We start from the raw sequence: 25,374 nt of genomic DNA, 5'->3' as shown, positions 1-25,374 counted from the left end.
ACTCTGACAGAAAGTTAAGTTCTGTTTCTGTCCAATTTACTTGGAAAAATATATATTATAAGTGTATTGAATCTGAAATCAACATGCATAAAAATGAATTATTTCAGCAATCATTTCCTGGATTTGGATTCGGAGATGGAGGATTCCACATGTCATTCGGAATTGGTGCCTTTCCATTTGGATTTTTCGCTTCTACTTTCAACTTCGGTGACGGAAGACCGGCTCCCAGTAAGTCTCGAAACACTTTTACTGTCTTTGTTTATTTAAACCCAATTGTTAAAAGTCACGTTGAAATATTTTAGCCCCTGGTAGTCCCGAATATTCCGAAGAACAGTTTCTAAGCAAAGTATTCCTCTGGGTAGCTATACTTTTTCTTTTCTGGCTCCTAATAGCCTGAGAGACCGGACTCCGGAAGGTGTAGATACGAAAGAGTAGCATTGTCGGCCGTTGTATCGTGCAATTATGGTATTGTAATATATTACGAACTCTCGTCGGAATTTTCGTACACACATTTAATTTTGAATTTTTTTAGATCTCAGTTATTATTAACAAAGTTTTATCAAATCAAAATCTAAAAATTCTATTTTTAAATATAACTGCTTGGATTTTTTTTTATTGAGGAATGTAAGAGGCTCCATATCTTCCATTGATATTATAGTGGTGTGTGAGAGGAGTTTTTGGAGAAATTTAATATATTTGTAGAACCCATTTTGTCTGGAGGTTAGTTTTTTTTTAATTGCATTTGAATAATTATTGAGAAACCTTGCCGATTAATGGTATGTTTATGTTAATTGTACAGAAATGTAGTTAATTATAATTAAGCTGTATTGTTAAAGAATGCTTGAAAAAAATCAAATTTTCCCGTTTAAACTTCCAAGGTATTTTGAATTTTGCTCCAAAATTGACAGAAATCTTTGGAATCGCATGTAATTTCTGATGTAAAAAAGGACTTTCCAACATAAACAGAGTTTCCTCAAGCATTTCTGCTTGCAAAACAGCTTTCAAAGACTCTGACGTAAGAGCTTTTGAAAGAATTCAAACTATTTTTGCTATTGTCGGGCTTAAAGATGGTCTCTCTAAGAACTTTGCTTCAAAAATTTTCATATAAAACAAGTTTGTTAGATATAAAAGCATTTTTATCGTCATTTTGGAGCGACATAACTCTGTACTTTCCAAGCAAAATCTGCTTCAGAAATTTAAACCGGGATTGCAAATTTGTATTATATTTAAAATTATGTATTTACAGTATGTGCATTCAAAACTTCCCGCAATAATTCTCGTCCCGTAGTTTACAAAACCGCAAATTTGCTCAAAAGCGATAATCAAAATATATTTTATGTACTGTACATATCACCCAGTTACCGTTTTTGTTTCTAATCTCTGATCTTTGTTAAAAGCTGTGCGCTAGAACTGGTACGTTGCAAGAATTTATTTTATTTGCATATAAATAATAATCACATTGGTAGCATGGGAAGACAAGATTCTTTTCATCACAAACTTGTTGGATTAAAATATTATTGTTTGAGATAATCATTTCTTTGTTTTCCAAGTATCCCTCAGTAATAATTGAAAAATGTTCTAAAAAATTCTCTTAGAATATTTGGAAAGAATTTGAGATGAACTTTTGGAAGCATTTGGAGAATGTTTAGTACACAATTAAGCACTTCTTTAACTTAGAACATAAAATGTCTTTAAGATTGAAAAACACTTCTCTACGAGTCTAGGTATAATCTGTACAAATTAATTGCAAATAATACTTTCTTCTGCATGCTAGACTGCAAAGTTTCAACTTACTTTCTCTTTTGCTTCCTAAAAATTCGGCTCATTGTGTATTTTCTGTCTTTTGGGAGGTACGATCTCTATGTTAATCTCTCCATTCTAGTATTACCCACAGTATTGGTTACTTGATTTGTACATCTTATGTCAGAGGTGTAATTAGGATTAAACAATTCGAACACAACCCAAAAGATGTGTAAGATTGCAGTCCGATCACCCAAGCGCTCTGAAGTCCTTTTTGGCTTTTGTAATATATACTGTAAATATGTCATTTTAAATAAAAGTCTGGTTGAAAACTGGAAAGTTAATTGTTGCCCGGCGGTTCCATATCCCAGAATCTATTGTTTGTTTGACGAATTCTTCTGTAGGTTGCGTGTGCGTGCGGAAGACGGAAGAACCCACTGGCTAATAAATTGTATCATATTTGTTTTATGTTAAATAATGTTTTTGTATATATGGTATCGTGTATATTACATCTACTCTGTCTGGGATTCTTATTTTACGGGAAACTTTGAGTAGCCGACCAGTAGATTTTTCTTTTTCTGAAAGTGTAACATCATTATTATGGTATTTGTACTCATGATTTGGCAATGCCAACATTCCATTTAGAGAAATTAAAAATTTCGTACAATTTCATTTTGTATGTTTTTAATTGTCTGGTCTGTGTTTGTGTCAGAATATCCACTAGATCACAACGTGCATGTGTTAATGGCACAAATTTTATTGTATAACAGAATCTGTCATCAGCCACGTGCCAATGATTTTCGGCATGCGGTTTCATTGTCACCGTATACAATAATTTTGTCACCTGTCAGTTTGGTCAATTTTTGGATACCCGAAAATTGCGGAAGTAGAGCGTGAAATAGAACCCCAGAAGGTAAAATGGTGCAGAGTCAAACGGTTACAAAACGACGACTACAGTTCGTCCTCGATTCGGGAATAGGGTGCATTTTTGAATTCCTCGGGAACTTCTTCCTTCTCCTCCGATTTCTTGTAGAATTTCTTGTCTAGAAGAATAGAGTTGCAATCTTCACGCGTCTTCTCACTGAGACCGATGCGCTGCCAAGAAAAAATATACAATTATTAACCAATTTAAGAAGTTTCACATACATATTCACCAACCAATGTTACCTCTATTTCTTCTCCCTTTATGTTCAAGAAGATCATTTCAGGGGGTGCTCCGGCGACTTGTTTGAATTCTACATTATGGCTGAGAACAGTTAAGGCAGATTGACACAATACATTCTGAACAAAAAAACAAAAACATTTTCCAGAACCACAACAAACTTTCTAGAAGCCGAGTTTATGCCATATGTTCGGAATATTTCATTTCACCAGGGTTTGCCTTTATTTATAATATTGATACAATTTTTAGGGGACATTAAACTTTATTTATCATCTGATGAGTTTTGAGCTTTATTTTTCTGAACTTCTGAGAAACTGGCTGGAAAAAGAGAGGACCAAACTATTGCAAGGTTTGAAGAGCTCCCCATGCAAGGACATTGAAATTTGGCATGTGCTGAGAGGACATGTCAGAGTTTTTTGAAATTTTTAAATTTGAAATTGCACATAATTGCCCTTCTTTGTCAAATTCAATGTAACTACATATGAAGACTGCCTCCTCGTGGATGTGATATGTACTAGATATAGGTCGAGTCATAAGTAACTTCCGTTTTTTTATCAGACATTTACTTTGCTTTCATACATTAAATAATAAATTAATATAATTTTGTTATTTGCCACTATTACGTATGACCTTCTCCCCTCTTCTTCCTGGCAGTTTATCAATTCCTTCCTTGTAAAATGTGGTTGGTTTGGACTGGAAGAAATTTTTGACAGCCTGGCTGACTTGCTCTTCAGAATTGAAGGTTTTTCCATTCAAAAAGTTTTGTAAGGAACAGAAAAGATGGCAGTCTGTCAGGGTAGGGTCCGGGTGTAAGCTGGTTGTGGTAAAACAGACCATCCAAGCTCAAGATTTTTTCTTGAGTCGCCCTTGCTGTACGTGGTGGCTCTTTGTTGTGTAAAAGAATGATGTTTTTGCGAGTGATGAGTTCAAGACGCTTTTCATAGAGTTTCCGTTGCACTCTTTGCAGCTGCTGAACATATCTATCCTTCAGTAATAGTTAAATTTGACTTCTAAAACTCGTGATGAATTATACTTCAACAATCCCACCATACACACAATAAAATTATTTTGCCATGGATGTTTGCTTTTGGATCTGGTAGGAGTTGGTTGATCCTTGTCAAGCCACTCTTTTGCAGACGATATTGTCATAGGTAACCCATTTTTCAGGCCTGTTATAATCCTGTTTAAAAAAAGCTCGATTTTATACCCGTGAGAGCAGACTTGCGGTGATTGACGTGCGATCTTCTTTATTCCACTCACTGAGATTGTGAGGTACCCATGCCCCTCTTGCTGACTTTCCCTAATTTCTCCAGGTGGCGGTTAACGGTTGATTGTGATGTATTCAACCTTTCTGCTATACCTCTTGTGGATTGATGAGGATTTTGTTCCAATATTGCCTTTAAAAGGTTGTCGTCAAAGTCGGAAGGACGTCCCGCCCTCGGTTTACTGTATCTCCAGGACGGAATTTTACAAACCAATTTCTAACTGCCCGACCAGTTATTAGCCATTCACCATATACACTGCATATTTTTTCAGCTGTCACTTTAGCACTATTGCCCTTTTTAAATTCCCAAAGCATTACATGTCGAATATGCATTTTTTTCGCTCTCCATTTCAGAGGTTAAGAAAAACAGTTTAATGTAACGTGCATCACACAAAACAGATGAGGGTTCAGTTAGTCTTCTGTCATCTATATAGTGAAAACAAAAACTCATTTGTCCCAGTGACTCATAGTCGGTAGATACGAACAATAGATTCTACTTAGCTGCATCGGAAGTTACTTATGACTCGACCCGACGATTAATCTTTTTGCATAATGCTTAATTGACCCGAGTGCCAGTCAGTCCCTATAGCGAATAATGTTCAAAGATGTCTCCATTTCGCAAAATGTGCAAGTCAGTTATTTGTTCGAACCATCTTGTAGGCTTTTTAAATAAAACATTTTCTCATATATTTGAGCAAGCTGCTTGAATTATCTGGAATGATTCTTCTTTAGTTGTCTATTTCCATTTGCACATAACATTCTTTAAATTTTCCCATAAATAAGTCACAAGGGCGAAATCAAACCCATCGATTGCAGGCCACTACACTAGTCTAAATTCTGTCAAAATTGCATTTGAATCATAGTAAATTTTTAGTGGCCTTGCTCCATGTAGCAGAATCCTATATTCTCTGCCTCGTACAAAGATGATGTCTCCAAACAAAACTGATAGTTGCTCTCTTAGGAGCTCCAGAAAGTTCTGCTCCCACACTTTTCCACGACTTTTTATTTTTTTTTCAATGAACTTTACACAGCTGCTTTCCACATGCATGTCTGTGGATACCTGTAAAGTTCGAATGCTCGTAATTACCGACGAGTGCATCTTTTGACGAACTTTTGCCTGTGTTAGACTTCACGAGAGCCACGAGAATCGTGGTTCAATGAAATTTTTTGGTGCAAGTTTATTTTTTGAGTTATTCCAGAGGATTAATAAAACAGGCCACTCCATATAATAAAACCCCTGGAAAAATGATGGAATTGGTCAAATAATTTAATTAATACTTTGTTGCTCCATTTCGATCTTTTGGATACACATTTCACTATCGATGGCTTTCCCAAATAGCAGTCGAGAGATCTGATTTGTACCAAGAAGCTTTGGCCCCCCATATGAATTTCCATCAATGTTTTTTATTGGATTGATATCCAAATCATTTGCCATAGTCAAAGAAAAGTAACGGTTTGGGCCCCTTCACAAGATGCATTGTCGTCACCACCAAATGGTGAGACAACAATGCAGTCTTGTCATATTTTCAATGGACGGAATAAGAAATTCCTCCAAAATGTTAATATATATAAGGCATATCCCATAAATATAAAGGCACAAGTTTAGTAGTTAGGTTTTATTTGCATATCGTATAACAAAACCAAATTTAATTTTGAGGTAGTTACAAATAAACATAAACAATATAATTACAACATTTTTTTTAGTAACTACTTAACAATAAATTAATTTAAATCAAAATCACATTTCTCGCCATCCCAATATATAAAGGCAGGTTCGATTTTCTAACACTAGAGGTCATATAGCACTACAGTATAACTGCCATGTATTTCAAATGTTTATTTCTGTCAGGTATTGATGTAAATGAATTGTTTTTCATCGTGAGACATGCAAAACCCTTAACACATGTTGAAAAAGGCAAGATTTCAGCTGTGAGATTAATTTTCTTTGCAATTGCTCTTGCTGAGTAATTTTAATCATTCTCCAACTGTGATTGACAATTTCATAAAGCTTGGAGACAAATATGGACTAAAGAAATCAACAGATCAACCTTCAAAGCTTACAAATAGAGGAAAACAGTATTTTGAGAGAAATCAAAAGCAACCAAACATCTTTACGAAAACTAGCATCAAAACCAGAGCTTAATGTATCAAAATCTACAATTGGAAGAATTATTAGTGCATATCAGCATCTTATCTGTAAGAAGAAAAAGCCTGCACCATCACTAGCCCCTATCCATGAGCAAAAGCGTTTGCAGGGGGCACGGGAAAAGATGGGATGGACAGACACAGGGAAGCATGTCATCTGGAGTGACAAGAAATTTTAATTTCGACGGACGAGATGTGGTTGGCCTTGTTATCGGGACGATTTGTGGGACAAGGAAGAAATATTTTCAAAACGGCAGCAAGAGGGAGGCTCAGTGACGATACGGGGTGGGTTTAGTTGGTTTGGCAAGACAAATATTGCATTCCTCAGTGGCTGAATGAACACACATGATAATTAAGACATGCTAGTAAGTTATCTTTTACCTTGGGCTGATATTAATTACTGGAATTTGTTGGTTTTTCCAACAAGATTTTTCCCCAATCCGCACAGCTAAATCAACTTATGGGTGGTTTTTAAGAATGGAGTCCCAGTTATTGATTGGCCAATATGTTCCCCAGCTTTGAATCCAACGGAAAACTTCTGGGAAATCTTAGCCAGAACTGTATATGCTAATGGGCACCAATATAACAGTGTAGATGAGTTAAAACATGCAATTAATATCCATTGGAAAGAAATAACTACAATAGTCCTTCAAAAACATAGTCAATGTCAGACCATATCTACATTTATAATGAAAAGAGGAAAATGTATTGGTTATTAGTTGATTATTATTAAAGATTTGTTACAATACTTTCTACTGTTAGTGATTTTGTATTATGACTTTATATTTTTGGGACAGCGAGAAATGTGATTTTGATTTAAATTAATTTATTGTTACATTGCTAAGCAATATAATCACATGATTTTTAGTATGTTTATTTGTAAGTTGTAACTACCTCAAAATTAAATTGGTTTTGTTATATGATAATTCCTTTAACTTTTATTTGCATAACAAGTTGAGCGTTTATATTCGCGGGACATACCTTATATATCTGTGCATCACCCGACACTCGACCCAATAACAACCGAGGTAGGAAATTTTGGCGATTTTTCAGGTGCTCATCTCCATTAGGAAGGCACCAGAAAAAAGTTCAGGCATTGTCTTCGTGAGTGACAATTCCCAATTTGTTGCCTAAATCGCTTTTTTCCGGTCGTCTTTGTTTCCTTAAGTTTTGGTGCCGGTTTTTTTTCTTTCCACACATGCAAATTCCAAGCAATTTCCCTGTTCTGTCAGATGATAACATATGCTTCTTTCCACTTTCTATTCATCGCTCTTGTTGTACATTTCCTATCCTCATGTTTTGTTCTCTTTTGTTGTGGTCAACCAGTGTGTTTTCCTTTTATGATATTCTCAGTTTGACTTATGACAAATTTTAGGCTTTGTAAAACTCCTTAAGGAAGGCAATCTTTTCTATTGTTTCGATGATAATCTCCTTCTAGGTACCAAGTTTTACTACTATATTCTTCTGTTAACGTGTTTGAATGACCATGGGTATTTGCCGGTCTAGTTGGACTTTGTGTCTTCTGCACAACCTTCTTATATAATGGACTAAGAGAAAAATTCTGGACTGTGTTTAAAAACATAACTTTTGAACCAAAAAAGATGGCTCAATTTTTCGCACAACGATTTTAATGTTATTACACATGCTCGGTTACAGCAGGTGAAATTTTCGAACATTTGCGAGTTGGTTCGGAGTAATGGCTTGAAAGGAGGACATGTTAAGGCAGTCCATTGTACAAATGTACAAAAATAAAGTGTGAACCACTCAAAGAAATTGGCAATAGAATATTTTTATAGCCAAAGGACACAGGAAATCAACAATATATAATATTTTGTACTAGTATGAAATATCTGGAATGTGGAAAAGGTCACGAAGTGGAAGAAAGACAGTTGTTAGGAATGCTAAAAATCAAAGGGCATGGTGACAAATGTTTGACGACACACATGTGATTAGCCACACGGAAGCAACTAAAAGGTTCGACTGTCGTCAAACATATGTAGGTAAGACACTTAAGATGGGCATGTAGAAGAGGAAGAAGAGGGCCCCAGAGTACACTGCCGAAAAAATTGCCAAAATCCAAACACAATGCTGGTAAGAGATTTTGGAAACAAAACATTGGTTTTGGACGACAAGAAGTACTTTCTCCTCTCCCATATGTTAATGCCAGGAAATGAAATTAACTGGATTTTCATTGTGCTCGTAGTAATCTCCCGAAGCGAAGTACAAATTCAAGAAGAAATTTGAAGCAAAAGTCATATCATCAGCAGGTGTTTCAAAGCCATTTTTAAGAAGGGATCCATTGCAATCAATGCTGACGAATACTTGAATGTGTAAAGAAAAGGGATTAGAATTTTATCGAAATCATCATTTTGATGACAGTTGTCTTTTTGCCCAACAAAGCTTTGTCTTGCTATGCAGGTTTGCCGTGGAATTCCTCTCGTAATCAAAGAATGTAAAATCCGTCAAATCTGCCACAATGCTGACCAATTGCAGATTTCTTTGGATATTTGGCACAAATAGTATAGGAGAAACATTGGCTAGCAAAAAAATACCACACAACCAATCCAAAGAATCAGACCTTCACTTTAAAAAACTGTCATGGAGGCCAACTAAAGTGTTGCAAATTTATCAAAATTAACTTAATGAACACATTTGTATGGCCCACGTAATTCTATACTATTATATATTATTTTAAAAGAAATTTTATTTATAATATTTAATTGCTACTTCAATTTTTTGATAAAATATTATCCTTTAAAAACAGTCCAGACTTTTCTCTCACCCCGTTAGTAGCCAAGTGTTGATTATGGTAACATCTACTAAATAATAAAACGTTTGAAAATGCATCATTCCATGTCAAACAATTGTTTTTATATTTCTATGCATTGTAACAACCCATCATTTACTGTACTCCGGAACCACTATAAGATGGATTACAGGAAAGTTTTTCTTTTTTGGCGCTTTCTATTGCAGTCTCACATGTGGGACTGGGAAGCTGCCCGAGTGGCGACAAGGCCGGTACTACTTTGGATCTATTCTTTCTACTATTATGTCATCTATCGTACCAACAAATTCACAACCGTTTCCACGATCCCGCTTCTTCATTCTCTGTTTGGTAGGTAACTCCAAATTTGGTATTCTATTTCTTGTCCCAAACGAGTGTATTTCCCATTTGGCAAAGTATATTGGTTGCAATAAACAGCTGTCAAAGTAAATTTGGTAGTTTTTATTCTGATCCATGCAATCAAAAGAACTATGTTAGAACTAGTCTTGGGTCGGATTTGTTATTTCGAATGATCTCGCGGTAACGTCTTGGAGTTATCGACAAAATGCAACTTTGCCAAATTTGTTTACGCTCAAACATTCCTGCACGACAGTGTTTCCTATTCCTAGGTATTGCGGAATATTCCAGTTTTTCAGAATTCTGGATAAAGAACAGGTTGCTCCGTTGGACAATCATTGTGATTAGTTCACCCATAATTTTATTTGACGACTTTTTACCTTGCCAAAAGTGGGTCGGTCGACATTTTGGAATAAGATTCCCCCCAACAATTTCTGGCCTCGCACTTTTTTGTTTGTTCACCCGTTCGTCCCTTTTTACATCTTCAATAGGTTTGACCTAGTGCCAACATAAAAAGTTGGTTACACTGGCCATTTGAATCACAGACCCGATTGAAATAGTCAGTGTCATTACGGTTGCTAATGCCTTGCATGTTAGAACGGTAAATTCAGATCAGCTTTCATAGTAAGAATGGTGGCGGGATCAGAAGTCTACCTCGTGTCCACTTATCTCACACTTGTCTTCGCTCGGACCGGCAAATTTTTCCAGTATCGCTTAATTGTTTCGAAGTCGCGCCAAAAATATTAAAGACCGCATGTCTGATATCTAAGTGCCGGCGGTCAAATTAAGACAACCAATTTGTGCATCATTAATGATAAACCTCTTGTCAGAGCATATTATTTTGTAATATAACTCAAAACAAGAACACTTATCGTAATCAATATACAATGGCAAAATTAATTTTTGGAGGATTTTTTTACACAAGAATCTTTGCTAATTTCAAAGTTTATATCTTATAAACGTCTGCATAAACCAAAAATTTTATTGTCAATAAATATTATATTCGACGATAATAAAATTTTTGGTTTGTTCAAAACCATCTGTAACCATTCTGTACGTGTCCAGCAGATGTTTCTACAGCTGCGTAAATAGCGCGACAAACAGTATGTGGAAAATTTGCCACCACATTAACTCGTTAAATGATAATTAGAATAATATTCTGTTTAGCAATTAAATTTTATAACGAGCACTTTTTTAATTAGCATTGTTCGCGTCCAAAAAACTTTGATGAAAAATTCATCCGAGAAATAGCAAAACCACAATCCGGTGTCAAACTACATTCAAAAGTAACTGTTTAAGCCTTAAAGCAAAGTCATAAATTTATACGCACCAAGAAAAAGGATACTACAGAGGAATGTCCTGATAGATGAATTTCTTCACTTCAGGAATTCTATTCAGTCGTCATCCTCCGCAACTCTACAAAAAAGAAATGAAATAAGATTAATAATTTTGTGAATATTCCTTTAGTCACTTAATAAATTTTTGTTCCCAGTTGTTTATGACCGATGCTTCAATCAGAGAAAAATGGTTAAGGATAACGGTATTTGTCAATTTTGTTAGCAACCCCCTCTTAATTCTGAAACTTCTTTGTCAATGTTTTTTCCATTATAGTTTAAAAATTGTAATGTGTTGTTAGTGTGTTCTGCATAAAATCGGCCCTGCTGCTGGAAACAATACGAATTATTTAAACATACAGAAAATGTTAGAAGCGGTATTCAGGTGTACGTGCACCTTTTATCGGATGTAATTGCATTCGGATCGACTTAATGTAAAACTTGGACATCGACATCCCGGACGCATTCCGTTGGTTCTGGGATTGTCTCTTAAGCTTTTCCTTCAAATACCCCCACAAACTTACGTTAAAATCGGTCCGACCGAAACGACTGAACATTAAGCGGGACGCCCCTATACGTGCAGTGTTATTAGAGACGACGATACAAAATCCAATTATTCTTTAGACCGACCTGTTCTGTCAATAGAATTGGTCATTATGTATATGACAATCAAAACCGTTACCTTTATCTAGAAGCAAGATGTCTGCCCCAAACTTGTTTTAGAGCGATTAATGCATTAAAATAATCGTTAGCCTTTTTTCTGCACGTCGAACCGTTGCATCTGGATTGAAAAAACACAGACGTACATTCACAACTTGTCGCATTTTGTCGTTTAATCACTCGCAAACTTTGCACGGAACAAACCAGTTAAGTAACCATTCTCTCCAGACACCGTCGATACAAGTAATTGGAGACCAAATTCCCAGATCTAAATTACTCCGACACCAAGAAAAGAGGACCCACTGGCGGTTGAGCAGATAAAAAAAACACCAAATGCCAGTCGGTCGCGTGTTTACGACCGGCTACGTGCAGTTTTCTGGGTTTCCTTTACATTTTTAACAACAAAGTAGGAATCGGTATCTCAGAGTCCACCCGGGAAGCATCCCCTTCGGCAGACGGTCACGTCGGGTTACCGTACACGAAACAATCCAATCAAAGAGACACTAGTTTATGCACGAGATTTATCTCCACTCAACTCAACTAATAAAGCAACAGAGACAATTTACACACAAGACAAAGACCAAAATGAATGAGAATCCACAACCACCATGCAGTGATTTGAGTCAATGTAAAAAAGAACAAAAGCCAAACATTTTTCCACAGGTCACTTCCAGTTTCGAGATTCAATTTGCATTTCGGGACAGGTCAAACATAGTCCACCAGTAGTAAACTCTCTTGTAGACTTTTGAGTGTTTCTAGTTAAGATATGCTATTTATACTCTCTTGTACTGTACAATTCTACCCGTGCTAGAGAAGTCTAGCGTGGGTAGAATTGTAGTTCCGAACGAGGGATCTAAAGCCCTAGACCAGAGGTTCTAGAAGTCTCTCGTGCGGCAGACCCCAAAACCTCACGCGAGGTCTGCCGGTCGAGAAACACTGCCCTAGACAGTCTTCAACTCCGAGGAGGACCCAATCACCTCGTTCGGAACTGCATTTGTACTGTACCTAAAGGGTGTTCCTGAAGTGTACCTTAGTGAACTTCTATAATACGCCTCCTGCGGACGATAAACAGGGTGCAGTCGACGTCCAACATACGTTTACTAGCGATAAAATAACGTATAAACAAACAGGAAGAGGAATCGATAAGGTGCAGGTACGTAACAATGAAAAAAAAGTAAGTGTGAAGAAGTGTGACGTTTCACCGACACGAGCACTAACGAGGCTACCAAACAAAAGAAATAAGAAATAATAATAATAATACTCACTTCGACTCTACATTTCGCTATTTTGTTGTCTTTGACGACGATTTCTGCACCAATTAGTGCAAAAACTGGCAGCAGAAGCAATAGAAGCCGACCGATCTCCGCCATGGTCACGTCACCACTAACCAAATTGTCGCAGGTCACGTGACAGTACGTATATACGGTCGGAAGTTTTCGTAGACTCGTCGAGTAATTACGTCGTAAAAATATTCACTTTTATTCCGAATTAATTAATTTACTCGAAATATCGTAAATTTCGCCCGGTTACGTTCCGGATAATTAAACGAACGCACTGGAACCGTTCGGCCGGATTACGTCGTAACGTCACCGGTTTAGTTTTTCGTACGCGTAAGAGATGACGTTGAGCAACGTAATACGAACAAACGAAAGCTGATTCGATTGTCTGACGACGACCACCGGCGATTTGTCGAGTGGCGCCCTCTGCCGAACGATAACGGAAGCATCGATCGAATATGGAAGGAGAAAGACGGTGCAGTTTCTTCGTACAGAAACATTGTTTTTGACATTAAATCATCACCAAAATTCCTCTTTACTCGATGTTCACCTCAAATTATCAATAGACTTGCCATTATCACGTGAATAATGGACAGGTGCCACTAAAATATATTCATATCTTCAGATACAGAGATTCGAAATGCACTTACAAAATAAAATTATTACCAGTCACCAACACATCTGCATTATTTAAAGTACATAATGCATATTCACTCCGTTTATTGCAATTAATATTACTAATTGGAATTTAGTGCTTCGTACGCAAAATAATTATTATTATTAACTGGCAAAAGTTTTTCTTCAACCAGTAATATTCTAATTAAATAGGTGTTTGTTGCTTTTCAGAATTAGCTCTTGTACATATGTACAGGTACATTACATGGGATGTTGTGTAACTAGTGGTACGAATAGGAAGTCGGCGATTCTACACGAAAGGCCAAATCAAAAGTACAGAATGAAATTTTTCGGGTACGAGGCTTTGTTTCCATAAGAAACTGCTTTGAAATTTCGAGTATGCTTGCACTCGACCAATTTTGCATAGATTATCTCTGCCGACGTTTGAGTTAACGACGCAAAGAAATTTCCACGTTGGCGAGGTACAATCCAGTGGTGTTTGGTGGTTATATACTCGAGGGTTTATCACACAAGTGAACTAGAATTAAATTACAAAGGACCCCAAAAATACTATAAAAAGTACTGAAGAATTCCTTACAGGCTTAAAAGGTATAGAAATAGAAACTAATTTTAAAATGCCATTGTTAGATGAAAAAAATACATACCCTTCTATTAAAATTGATAGAATGGTAAATTCTATCAATTTTAATGTAGATGGATTACTGATTTGGTACAGTTTGTATTAATAAATAATTATTTTTAATTTGATAGTAAATATTACACCGAAACAAGTGAAATACCGACGGGATCAATTATAGGTCTTATATTGGCAGAACTGAGCACGATTGGTATGGACACATCTATAAATAATATAAAAGGTATAAAAGTCTATAGCAGGTATGTGGATGACTGTTTGTCCATCCTGTTTAATAGCAATGAAATTAATCCTTATTGAATATTGTTAACAATCTAGATCAGTGATTCCCAAACTTTTTCAATCCACCGCCCCTTTGTTCCATAAAGTTATACCCAATGTCCCTAACCGGTTTTCTCTTGTGTGAGAAAGAATTGGAAATACAGTGGAGCATCGATTATCCGACCGCGTTCTAGTCGGCAAATTCAAATGTCCGCTAGTGATGTGGCGCTACAATATTTGGTTATGTCTTGGCTACTTTAATATTATTTTTGTTAAATTTTTGCATGTTTTAGCCGGCAGCACTGGCTCGACCATGAAAGGGAGGCTAGTATTTAAACCAGGCCTAATACACTATACTAATAATGTATTTTTTCATACTTTTCGGTTATCCAACTTTTCAGTTATCCGACCAACCCCAATCAAGTCGGATAACCAATGCTCTACTGGATTCTTAGGAAAATTTTTCTATGAATCTCACACTTTGTGCCCTTACCGTACATTGTTCTCAACATCTGGAAACCATTAAACGCAATGTTTCCTCTTATCTGTTTAACAGAGGAAAGGAATGGCTGTCAGTGACCCCAACTTTTGCCTTTGGTCACAGTTCAGTACCCTGCCTCCAGTGCCCCTCTAGATTTACTCACCGCCCACAAGGGGCATTATCGCCCACTTTGAAAAACGCTGATCTAGATAGTAATTTAAATTTTGAAATAGAGGAAGAGCAAAATAATAAATTGTATTTTTTGGATGTGTCGACATTAAAAGAATCTAATTTGGTAAGAATACAAAATATAAAAAAGTTTAGGGGAAACATAGAAGTTTAAAAGTACGGGTAAACGAATATCTAAATGCAATTAATATACACATAATTCAACTGTAGCTAAACATTGTAATTCAAAAGGTTGTCAAATAGTCAAAGATTGAATAAAGGCAATAAAATACAAAACTAATACTAACAAAAGGAAATACTATGAACATATAGAAATATTAAAAATTAATGACAATTTAGGAATAAAAGTAGATGCAGGTTGGTATGATTACATTGATAAATACAAAAATAAATTAAAAATTAATCACCTAACAAGTGACACAAGAGGGAGGTATAAATATACAAATTAGCAGTTGTAGCTTATGCTGTGTTAAAACCTGGATAATGTTTGCTGTGAGAAAAGCCAACCTAATTAAAAAGGATTAAAGTGATTTGAAGATGATATCATCTTAACCATTTTGATACAATATAATTTTTTGCAAAGTATACTTTATGTTTGTTTTATGACAATTTAATTTCTATTAAAAGTACTTTGTTACATTTTATAAATCTGCAGCAAACTTTTCATACCTATAAGTATGGAAAGTTTGCTGCAGATTAGTTAAAGAGTTTAGAAGTTTATATAGAACAGATGGGCAGAATTTCGTTTTTACGTATGTACAGAAAGTTCAATATCGATTGGTAAACGTATCTATTATTTATATTTAGTATGCTCGGGAAAATCTTGCTATTTACGTTGGTTCCGAAACTGTACATTTGCCGGGAGCGATAACCGATCGCACGTTAGCGTCGGAAACTTCGAGAGATCGCTTCGAACTTTCGTACGACAGTTACAAATTGGTGTGCCGACGTGTAAACAAGTGTACTTAAACATAAATCAAAGTTGTGAGCGAGACTTCAATAGTTTCTTTAATCCCATAGAAACCGTGTTTGGTATTTTAGCAAGTAAAGTATATAGGAATGGAAAGTAATGTACATCAGTGGCATTTAAGAAAGGCAATAACTGATGCTTGGCATGAAATCACAGATGTGGAGAGGAAAAATCTTATTAAAACAATGCCAGATAGAGTTTACAAATAATTAATAATGAAGGTGGACATATTACTTATTAATAATAAATAAAATCACTTATTTAAATGTAGAAGACACTCTGTCATTTTGGGACAAGTATGTCCTATACAACAGCGTTAAAATTCAATTTATATTATTATTTTATCACTGTGTTTGATAAAATTATTATTATATGATATTGTAATAAACCAACGTTCAAATTTCCTTCTATTGTTTTGTAATGTGCTTGTTATTTCTTTATTAATGTCGTTATTTTACACTGGCTCTATCGTTTCGGAACAGACTGTCTGTATAATTTGGCAGACTGACGCAAACGCCGAGATATTCGAGTTCAAAACTTGCCATATAAAGCTTATGGTCTGATTGCCGATTGTAAACCGGTCACGTGCTGCGAGCCAATCGAGTCGACTGCTGTCGATTTATATCAATATCTATGATAGATTTTTATTTTACCATGACCATTTAACATATACGATGTCATGAAGAAATCTACTTTTCAAAACAAACATGTGTCCTGCAGTCACAAATGTGAATGTTGCTGGATCCACGTATGGGCTGCTGGCTGCACATTGAGTGTTTTGAGCGTTTCACAAAGATTTGACATTTATGACTGTATGTTCACCTCCTCTATTGAACTTGTGGGTTTTAAACTGCTTTAACAGAATGTTAGAAGCATGTTGGTGGACCTGTGTTTTCGTGTTGGGCCAAAATAGTAAAACCTACGTCGCCAAGCTCGGCTTCGTTTTCCCAGAAAATACCTAGTATGTACACAGAAGAATGTTTCCCGAATTCACAGCACAGTGTGAACCATTAAGGCATTGTGTGAAGTGTGAAGAGAATTAGCTTTCGGGTTCGATCGCCACATGATTCTTTTGCCACAAAAAATACTGTATTTTACGGACTAAAAGACGCTACGGGCTATAAGACGCACCTGCATTTTGGAGGCAATTTTTCGAAGAAAAAAGTGCGTCTTATAGTCTGTAAAATACGGTATATATACAATAGATAGTTACAATGACTGTTTTACAAGAATATGACAGAATTTTGGGTGTTATTTATCATAAAAACAGTTAAAACATAATAGTTTGGTGTGCCATGCATAAATAATCATTGCTACTTCATTTGTACAATCTTTACATTTTGTTTTAACATCAGAGGGTGAAAAACAAACTTCATTAACGTTTTGAAATATTTCTTTCTTGTGTTATTTGAGACGCAAACTCTGCATATTTTAACATGCCACAAAAAGCCAGCGCGCTCACTGCTTGTGAATTAGGGAGTGTATTTTAATAGCATATTTTGGCAAGTCGGGTCCCACCAGTTAATAAATCATTTTCCTACTTAATAATAACCAAAAAAGCAGAATAAATGATAAGTCATTAGTCTTTTCATATTAATAACATAGAAAGCATTAAACCATCTACTGTTTCAAATCTCTTTTAGATTTTAAACAATGTGTGCCTTTTCTCTGTAATGTTTCAGTGACCAATTTTGATGTTCTATTCCCATGGATACAACTTTTCACTTGTATTCTAGATTCATTGTTTTAAATTTTTTTGTTTTAGGGGATTCCATCCACTCTTCTGAGAGTGGTGACAATGACAATTCTTCTATTGATTGATGCAGTGATTCATGACCAACATCAACACATATTTCATGGCCCACAACTATTGCCTTTACCGACGAAAGATCTGCAATGTAATTATTTCCCACAAGAAACTTCTCGGCTACTTTTAGAGCACTTTTTAATAGCATTTCTTTATTAATATCTTGTTACTCTTCTTCATCCTGCACACTACTAGTGCTCATTGATGCCATAGGAGTGTCCGTATCTCACAAGCCAAATATAAGCAAGAATGTCTTCTACAAAAATCTGTCTGGCATTCTTTGCGGTTCTATTTATACCGTCCGTCACCGAGGTTACGACGAATAAAAAGAGAGAATCTTAGCTGTCGACTTTGGTCGGCTCTCTCTCTTTACATCAAAGAACTCCCAAAAGCATTGCCTTGACCTGAATAGTGATAAATAAATAGTAGCAGTGTCCTTATTGTTATAATTATCAGACTTATCACACACCTTTCCGATTTCTTTAATTAAATGCTTAATATCCTAGAATGAATTTTGGCTTTTGTAATAGCCTCCTTCGAGCTATTAAATGGGTTACATATACAAATTTCGACAATATGGTATTATAATTAAAATACACCAAAAAGAATCTAATAAAATGAAAATACAACATACAGATAAACCAACATATCACTATATATAAACACTACATACATTATAATAATAATTATTAAAACTCTTAATTAAATTCCAGTTGCTTAACTTTTCTGAAAACATTTAAAACTACCTGTGTGGTGTCATCTGTTATATTTTATTTAAAAACTTTTTATATTTTTGAACATTATAAAATGGCAAAAAGCTTAATTTTGAGGGTAGGGACGGGTTTTATAAAAAGCTGTAAATGCAAATGACGAGTAAAATCTCTGTTAAGTCCGATCCTATTCGAGACGCGACGCAACCCCCTTTTATCTCCCCACCCTGTCGACCTTTCGAATGTTCTATTATTTTTTTAACGGTATCATTATATCGATCTTACCCCGTAATCACAATTTGTTTTATCTGCCTTGACAATAACTAAATTATCATCAATTAAAGCTCTTGTAACTTTAATCATGCTAAGAATGGTTTTTTAATTTATACATGGTTAATATATTCTGAATATTACTTCTATATTTTTATCTTCTTCCAATTCTTTAATATCTTCGATTTGTACCACTAATTTTAACTTTGGTGGTATTTCTGGTCCGAGATAATTCAATCCTCTTACCGGAGTGTCTTGTATATCTGCCGGAACTTGAATATTTGTTATATTTAACATCACTTTATCTATTATATTTTTCTTTTAAAGACAAGTAACCTGTTATATTTCCTATTTTTGCTTATAATAAGGGGTCTCTCTTCTACTTTTACATTCTTTTCATTTGTTTTTCTATTAAGAATTTTTGAGAGAAAAACAAATCAAAAGAATATAAAACTAGATATGTTTTAATTTATATTTTTTATGGGTAATTGTTGATGTTAATATATTCTTTTCTACTAATTTAATATGATGTTTTGCATATTTAGCATTAATTAAAGAAACTGGAAAGGTGTGTGATCATTTTAATAATTATAACAATAAAGACAGCAGGCTCACCTGTTATTTACTTATTTGTATTAATAACAATAAGATTAAATTATGCACCCAAAAACAAAAATATCTCGCATATAGGGATCGAACCCAAAAACTAAAGCTCTTTGCATGTCTTCACTAAACCAACTATACCATGAATTCGTGAATCATTCTTATGTGTGTGTATTAATAGTTCTAGAAAATGTTTATCGCAATTTTCTCAAGAACACTTCATTAGTGGGTCCTGCGGTTTTGATACAAGTAAATACAGCACACCCACAAAATTTCGTCGAAATCGGTGATTAAAATGTGCCGGTTTCCCCTTGTTAGATAAATGTAGGATATACATAACACAATGGTATGATTAGATACACGAATAATTAAAGGGTATGGGCAGCTACAAATTTTTCGGTTCTGTTAGAATCTTACACGACTTCCGTCATATGCGCAGACCATAATTAAGCTTAACAGGATTCCAATTGGGAGTAAAACAATGCAATAAGACCAATTCTGTCAACTCTGTATGTACATCACTACTTGCACAGATCTAAAATATGTTTAAATACGATTTTTGAGAACACAGATGTGACGGAACACATCTGTCATTTTCTACTTTACTGAAGATCCTAACAATAGTTACATCACACCAAATGAGATGGATTTTCAAATGGAAATTGTCTGCTCATGACAGTAGCAATTACTGGAAGTGATTTAAATTTTAATCTGTCTCATTCACCCAATATTTATGGTTTCTTCTGTCAAAAGTCCCAAAGGAGGAACAGGGAAGCTGGAAAACCTCTTCAACCTTAATGCGGTTAAGGAAGCATTTCCTATGTAAAAAGTTATACCTGCTTCTTCAAGCAATCGAGATTTTACAAGCAAAACATTTTTAATTATATCAATAATACAAATATAACCTAAATATAGTGTATCATGTATCTTGCTACTGTCACTGACCGTGACCTGCCTTATGATATAAAGTGTTCTTTTCTTGTTTAAATCCAATATTTACATTTACAGTTTTATTTTAATATCCCTCCTATAAAATATTTTAAACAAAACGACACTTACCATTTTATGGGAGAGTTTGTACCATCAATTCATTGTTCTGCCTAATTTAATAACCTTTCGTGTCCCTAAAAACAGAAAAAAATTGGTAATTAGTTGAAGTTACAATAACTAGACACTATGCACAAATGTGATTCAAACCCTTTTTGGAGTGAAAACTTTGAAGAATACGCAAGCACATTTGGATTTTATGCCCATTATCAGTACAAACAAGAGAAAGAAATAACAAGAAACAAATCTGACATCTTTCTCTTGTTGATTTTGACTGCTTTCGGAACATACAATTACTAACCACAAAAGAAACCTCTCTGTAATTGTGTTTATAATATGCCATATGGTTAAGATTGTATAGAATTTTTCTTGTAAAATGTATAATGCTTTATACACTAAAATTTTCTAATCTGGTTGGTCCTTGAAAGAAATGAATGATAAGACCCATCACCCTCTACTATCGGTTGTTTTTGGAGACAACGTGATGTGCTGACATGCAATACTACACACAGAAATGAAACCCGAGTAAACAGGAAAGGTGTTTAATAGCGTATAAATTTTAAAAACAACAGTGAAATGTAACAAAATATACAAAAATATGTGTTGTACACTAGCTGTGCGTGCATAAATAAATAATTTTTTATATGGTCTAACTGATGTCGACATTTTGCATTTCCTCCGGATTGAACCGACAGAACGGACAGTGACCTTTCTGTAACACCTGCAACTCGTAATCATCCGTATGAAAGAGTTTTTTGCACGATTCGCACTGGGTGATCTGCACGTCGGGCATCAGATTACGAAAATACTGGTAGTGACGGGGCAGCGGCCACTTGCAAACGATCACGTCGGTGCGATTCATGCTCTGGAGCACGCTGCGGCCAACGATCACTGGGACAAAATCTAATCCTCCTTCTTCGAAGCTCATTAGGCGGGCGGTAAACGGATCTGCTTCGGTGTCGTTTTCCAGATTGTCGTCAAAACGCAGTGCCTGGTAACTTCCTGCATCCACTCCAGTAAAATTTTGTGGTTGTTCAAACGAAGATTGTGGTTCCATTTCTAATAATTTCATGGCTTCTTCGTCAGAAATTCCCTCTTCCAAAATGAATTCCACTAGAGGGAGAATGTCGAAAGAGACAAATGAATGGACAAACGGTTGTTTACAGTTAATGCAACAATTTCCTTGATTATTGAGAAGCGGATTTGTCGTCGAGCAACGATAACACAGAGGTAGGAGATCTTCGGCATCGCTGAAAGGTTTTGATCTTATCTTCACTGCACCGAGGTCGATAATTTCTTGGAATCTTGCGGGAACGTGCAGAGATTGCAATTTGTCGTACGCGTGGCGTGCCAATTTATAAGCGCCAAGAGTCCTACTCTGTTTTGCCAGTGCGTATAAAATTGCAACTCTCGAAACATCCGGTAAACTGTCTCCAATCATCTGATGCAACAAATATCGAGCCATGTTGAAGAGCGCTTCCGAGAAAAAAGAGGTGAATGGCTCTTCAATAAATCTGTGAATGTTGTGGTAAGCGTAATATATTTCTGCTCTTTTCTGATACTCTTCAAATTTATTTAACATTACTTTAGTTTGCGTTTCGTCTTCTCCAGCAATATCCAAACACTGAATAGAAAGTAGCCAATAGTAATATCCAGCGTCGTTAAATCTACTTTCATTCACCGCATTATGTGTTAATTCTTCCAGCACTCTAAGAGCTTCATCTTGTCTTCCGGCTTTGTGAAATGCCTTTTGAGCTTCAACAAACCGATCGTTTTCCGCTAGCCAATTAGCATAAGGTACATAAACTTCCTCTTTAAATTCCGTATGTTGTTCAGCCAGAACAAAAGCTTCCTCCCATTGATGCGCCTCCACGTAAAGTTTTATCAGAGCATGCACATCGTGCATCTTACGGTAAATTTCTGCAGCATACTGGTACTGTTTGTGTTTCCTCAATGATTCGGCAATGGTGGCCAATGCCATTTGATCTGCTTTATCCAAATTTCTACCAATATCCATCAACATGTCCACCCATCCATGTTCACCAATTATTTCTATGGCTTTCATAGTTTCTCCGGCCGACAGATACATCTCAGCCGCAGCTTTAGGTTCGTTAATATTACGAGCCCAGTCAGCCTTCTTTTTGATTAATATCTTCTTATCTTGGACATCATCCGAAGAGAGAAATTCCTGAGCTAAATCAAATTTTCTCAAGTCCGTATACATCGTCATAGCTTTACTTTCGTTACCGGATTTTTTATATAGCTTAGCTGCATCTGCAAACTTTCCCTGAGCTGCATAAATATCACCAAGAAACACATCATCTGATTCATTTTTTTTCTTTCTCTCTTCAATGCTACCAATCAATTGCAAGTAAAGTAAATCTCGCACACGAATAAATGCTTGCTTTGCAACAGAAACATTTAAATTCTCTAAGGAACTGTGTGCTAATGCTTTCCAATCATTTTCTGTTACTCCTAGACATGCCACTTTATAAGCTTCATTGAACATTTTCTTCTCTAGATACTGATACATCGGTGTCGACTGAGGAACTTCGATACTCGACATGTTATTATAGTGCAGACAAAAGATTTTAGAGCCACAAAAACCGACGACGAACCCCTGAAGTTTCTGCTGATGAGTAGGAAAATTTCCAGCTTTGATATTCAAATAACCTGCACCCGAGAAGCATAACATGTCCTCGTTTTGGCTATTCCAAGCAACGCTATTTGCGTTTGGTTCTTGAAAAAGTAATTCTTTCGTATTAATGTCAAACACTAAACACGTCCCCATGTCGTCTACGATGGCCAATTTACGTCGAGCCGCACTGAGATCCAGGCACCGAATGGCAGAAGGTATCTTCAAAATAGGCAACGGGAAAGGGTTATCGACAAATATTTTCACCACTTGACCATTTTTCAAACCTACCAACAGTCCCTCACGACCGGTGGGTCCTCCTGTCACTTTAATGTATCTTATCGATGATTCCATCACCCAATCTCTTTCTTTAACACCTTGGAAAGACATACACTGCAACCTTTTCTCTCTACACAGAACAATATGATTGGCACAGACCACCAATAAGGTACATTCAACTTTCTGATTAATCTTTTCTTTCACGCGATAATGCATGTCGTTTGCATCACCTTTCGTCAATTCGTAAATGATAATTCTTTCCGGCAACTGCACCGCCAGTCTGTGTTTAAATATGGCAAGTTTCTTGATAAAGTCTCGGCACTTTATTCTAACCTTCTCTTCCGTTATCAGGTGTTGGATGATGACATCCGTCATGTTCTCTCTGTAAGCGTAACGTTCTTTATACAAGCTGTGGACGGTAGAAAATCCGACGTCGTAGTAGGATATGGTCCCGTCCTGACTACCAACGGCAACATGTTGCGAATCTGGCCTGGCACTGCAACACCAAACCCAAGAGCTCTGTTCGGCCACAGTTCCGACCATAATACCTTCTCTCGTGTACAAGACGGACTGCTTGTTCGAACCGCCAACAAGAATGTAATCGCCGTTCGAAAAATAACCGACACACATAGGATCAAATCCCAAGGGGCGTTCCTTCCCTATTAATTTCCCGGTAGAGTTATAGAAAGAGAGCATCTGGCCCCAGTCGACAACGGCCAGGACGTCGGCGTTCTCCTCCCTGGACGGATTCCAGCACACGCCCCAAACCGGAGAGAGTTTGCCTCCAGGTCTCTCCATCTTGATCTTCTCGTCTCCGTTCCTGCTCCGGATGCTGACGTAGCCGTTGACAAGGCCGAGCGCCAGGTGATGCCCGTCGTTGGTCCAACTGCAGCAGGTGATGCGACTACTGACCCGGTGCTTGGTGACGGACTTCTGCTCCGGAGACCACAGTCCAAAATCCGAGCAGGCGCAGCTGGTGAGCTGATGCGACACGGGATTGTAGGCCAAGCACTGGATGGCATCGTGATGGGAATACTTCAATATGCCTTCGAGCTTCGAAGTCCAGATGATGACTTGTTTATCTGCCGATCCGGAAGCGAATCTCTTGCCATCTTTCGAGTAACAAACGGCATAAACTACGTCTTTGTGGCCTTTTAGGGCCTGCACCAGCGATCCGTCGTTAGTGTCGTATACTAAAACACGGTAGCCAGCGGCTACGATTAATTGCAATCCGTCAGGTCTGAAAGCGAGATCGTATATGCACTGTTCTCCATTCTTATCTCGGTCTTGTAGTTTCTCTACCCAAAGCGAAACGGATCTCATGACACACTCCAAACAACGACCGAGCGATCGTTCAAAAACAAACACGCGTGACGCCCCCTTTCGGTATCGATCGATATTTAAAGCCAACAAAAAATATATGTATATTTGCTATTTTAAATCTATCTTCTAAATTATAATATTTTAACATATTTAAAATTCAGTGACAAATTATATAAAGTTCTGAGCATATTTTAAGGTAAATTGTCGTTCGCATCAAAAGGATTATTTCTAAAGTTTCCTGCGCCCCCTTTCGGTGTCGATCGGCGACGACAAAAGTAATTTTAAATTATTTAAATTACCTTGTTCCGAGTAATTCAATGTAAATCATTTATAATTAGATATTAATGTATAACATCGAATTGAATCGCTAATGGTGATTAAATGATAAACAAACGGGAAAACTAAATCAAGCGAGTGCAGGCGGGGAATACCCATCCAAGAAAAAATATAGAAAATGGAAGATTTTCACAGCAGTTTCAACGTTACGAAGCGATGAAGAAGTGTATCCCGATCGCCTTTTTCACCGGTCCCATAATATTTAATAATCTACGATGCAATCTTTGCGTGATTATTCAAGAATGACTCTAGTCCAAACAAACTAGAGTCATTCTTGAACAATCACGTGTGCTACAAAACAATGATAATTTTCTAGTATAGAGGGGGTGCAGTCACGTGATATAACGTCATTGCTCCGCCCAAGAAAACAATTGTCCGCTATATTGGTTGCTGATTTCACGTTACCCTGCTTGATCACTTTATTACGTCAACGTGGAAGAAAAGAATTTTACTGGCTTTGCAGCCGATTTAAAAGATAATGCTTTGATAA

The 25,374-nt window shown here is 36.4% G+C and overlaps 3 protein-coding genes across 4 annotated transcripts in view; 1 reads left to right on the top strand and 2 right to left on the bottom strand.

Moving 5' to 3' along the window:
- Window positions 1-1,481, top strand: part of LOC136990663 (E3 ubiquitin-protein ligase RNF185-like) — a 32,838-nt gene extending 31,357 nt beyond the window's left edge. The window contains exons 5-7 of one of the 2 annotated variants that reach the window (XR_010883093.1): window positions 108-228; window positions 303-465; window positions 621-1,481. Coding sequence is in view for 1 of the 2 variants with exons in the window: in XM_067289051.1 (XP_067145152.1) it covers window positions 108-228; window positions 303-397 (216 nt within the window). In the remaining variant the exon portion in view is untranslated. The other variant, XM_067289051.1, reaches the window with a different exon arrangement.
- Window positions 1,482-2,477: 996 nt separating this feature from the next.
- LOC136990633 (selenoprotein M-like) lies at window positions 2,478-12,851 on the bottom strand. The gene is made up of 4 exons (XM_067289023.1): window positions 12,692-12,851; window positions 10,778-10,848; window positions 2,908-2,986; window positions 2,478-2,835 (listed from the first exon to the last, which is right to left on the bottom strand). The coding sequence occupies exons 1-4, from the start codon at window positions 12,794-12,796 to the stop codon at window positions 2,692-2,694; spliced, it is 399 nt and encodes a 132-aa protein (XP_067145124.1). The 5' UTR covers window positions 12,797-12,851; the 3' UTR covers window positions 2,478-2,691.
- A 7,515-nt stretch (window positions 12,852-20,366) lies between these two features.
- Window positions 20,367-24,618, bottom strand: Oseg1 (intraflagellar transport protein Oseg1). The gene is made up of 2 exons (XM_067289048.1): window positions 20,462-24,618; window positions 20,367-20,388 (listed from the first exon to the last, which is right to left on the bottom strand). Exon 1 carries the CDS (start codon window positions 24,546-24,548, stop codon window positions 20,961-20,963), a length of 3,588 nt encoding a protein of 1,195 aa, XP_067145149.1. The 5' UTR covers window positions 24,549-24,618; the 3' UTR covers window positions 20,367-20,388; window positions 20,462-20,960.
- Between the last annotated feature and the right edge of the window lie 756 nt (window positions 24,619-25,374).

This window comes from Centruroides vittatus, unplaced genomic scaffold, assembly GCF_030686945.1.
Source record: "Centruroides vittatus isolate TY-2023 unplaced genomic scaffold, ASM3068694v2 scaffold_996, whole genome shotgun sequence".
NCBI lineage: Eukaryota > Metazoa > Arthropoda > Arachnida > Scorpiones > Buthidae > Centruroides > Centruroides vittatus.
Note: the sequence above shows the minus strand (reverse complement) of the source record. Positions and strands in the feature narration are given on the sequence as shown.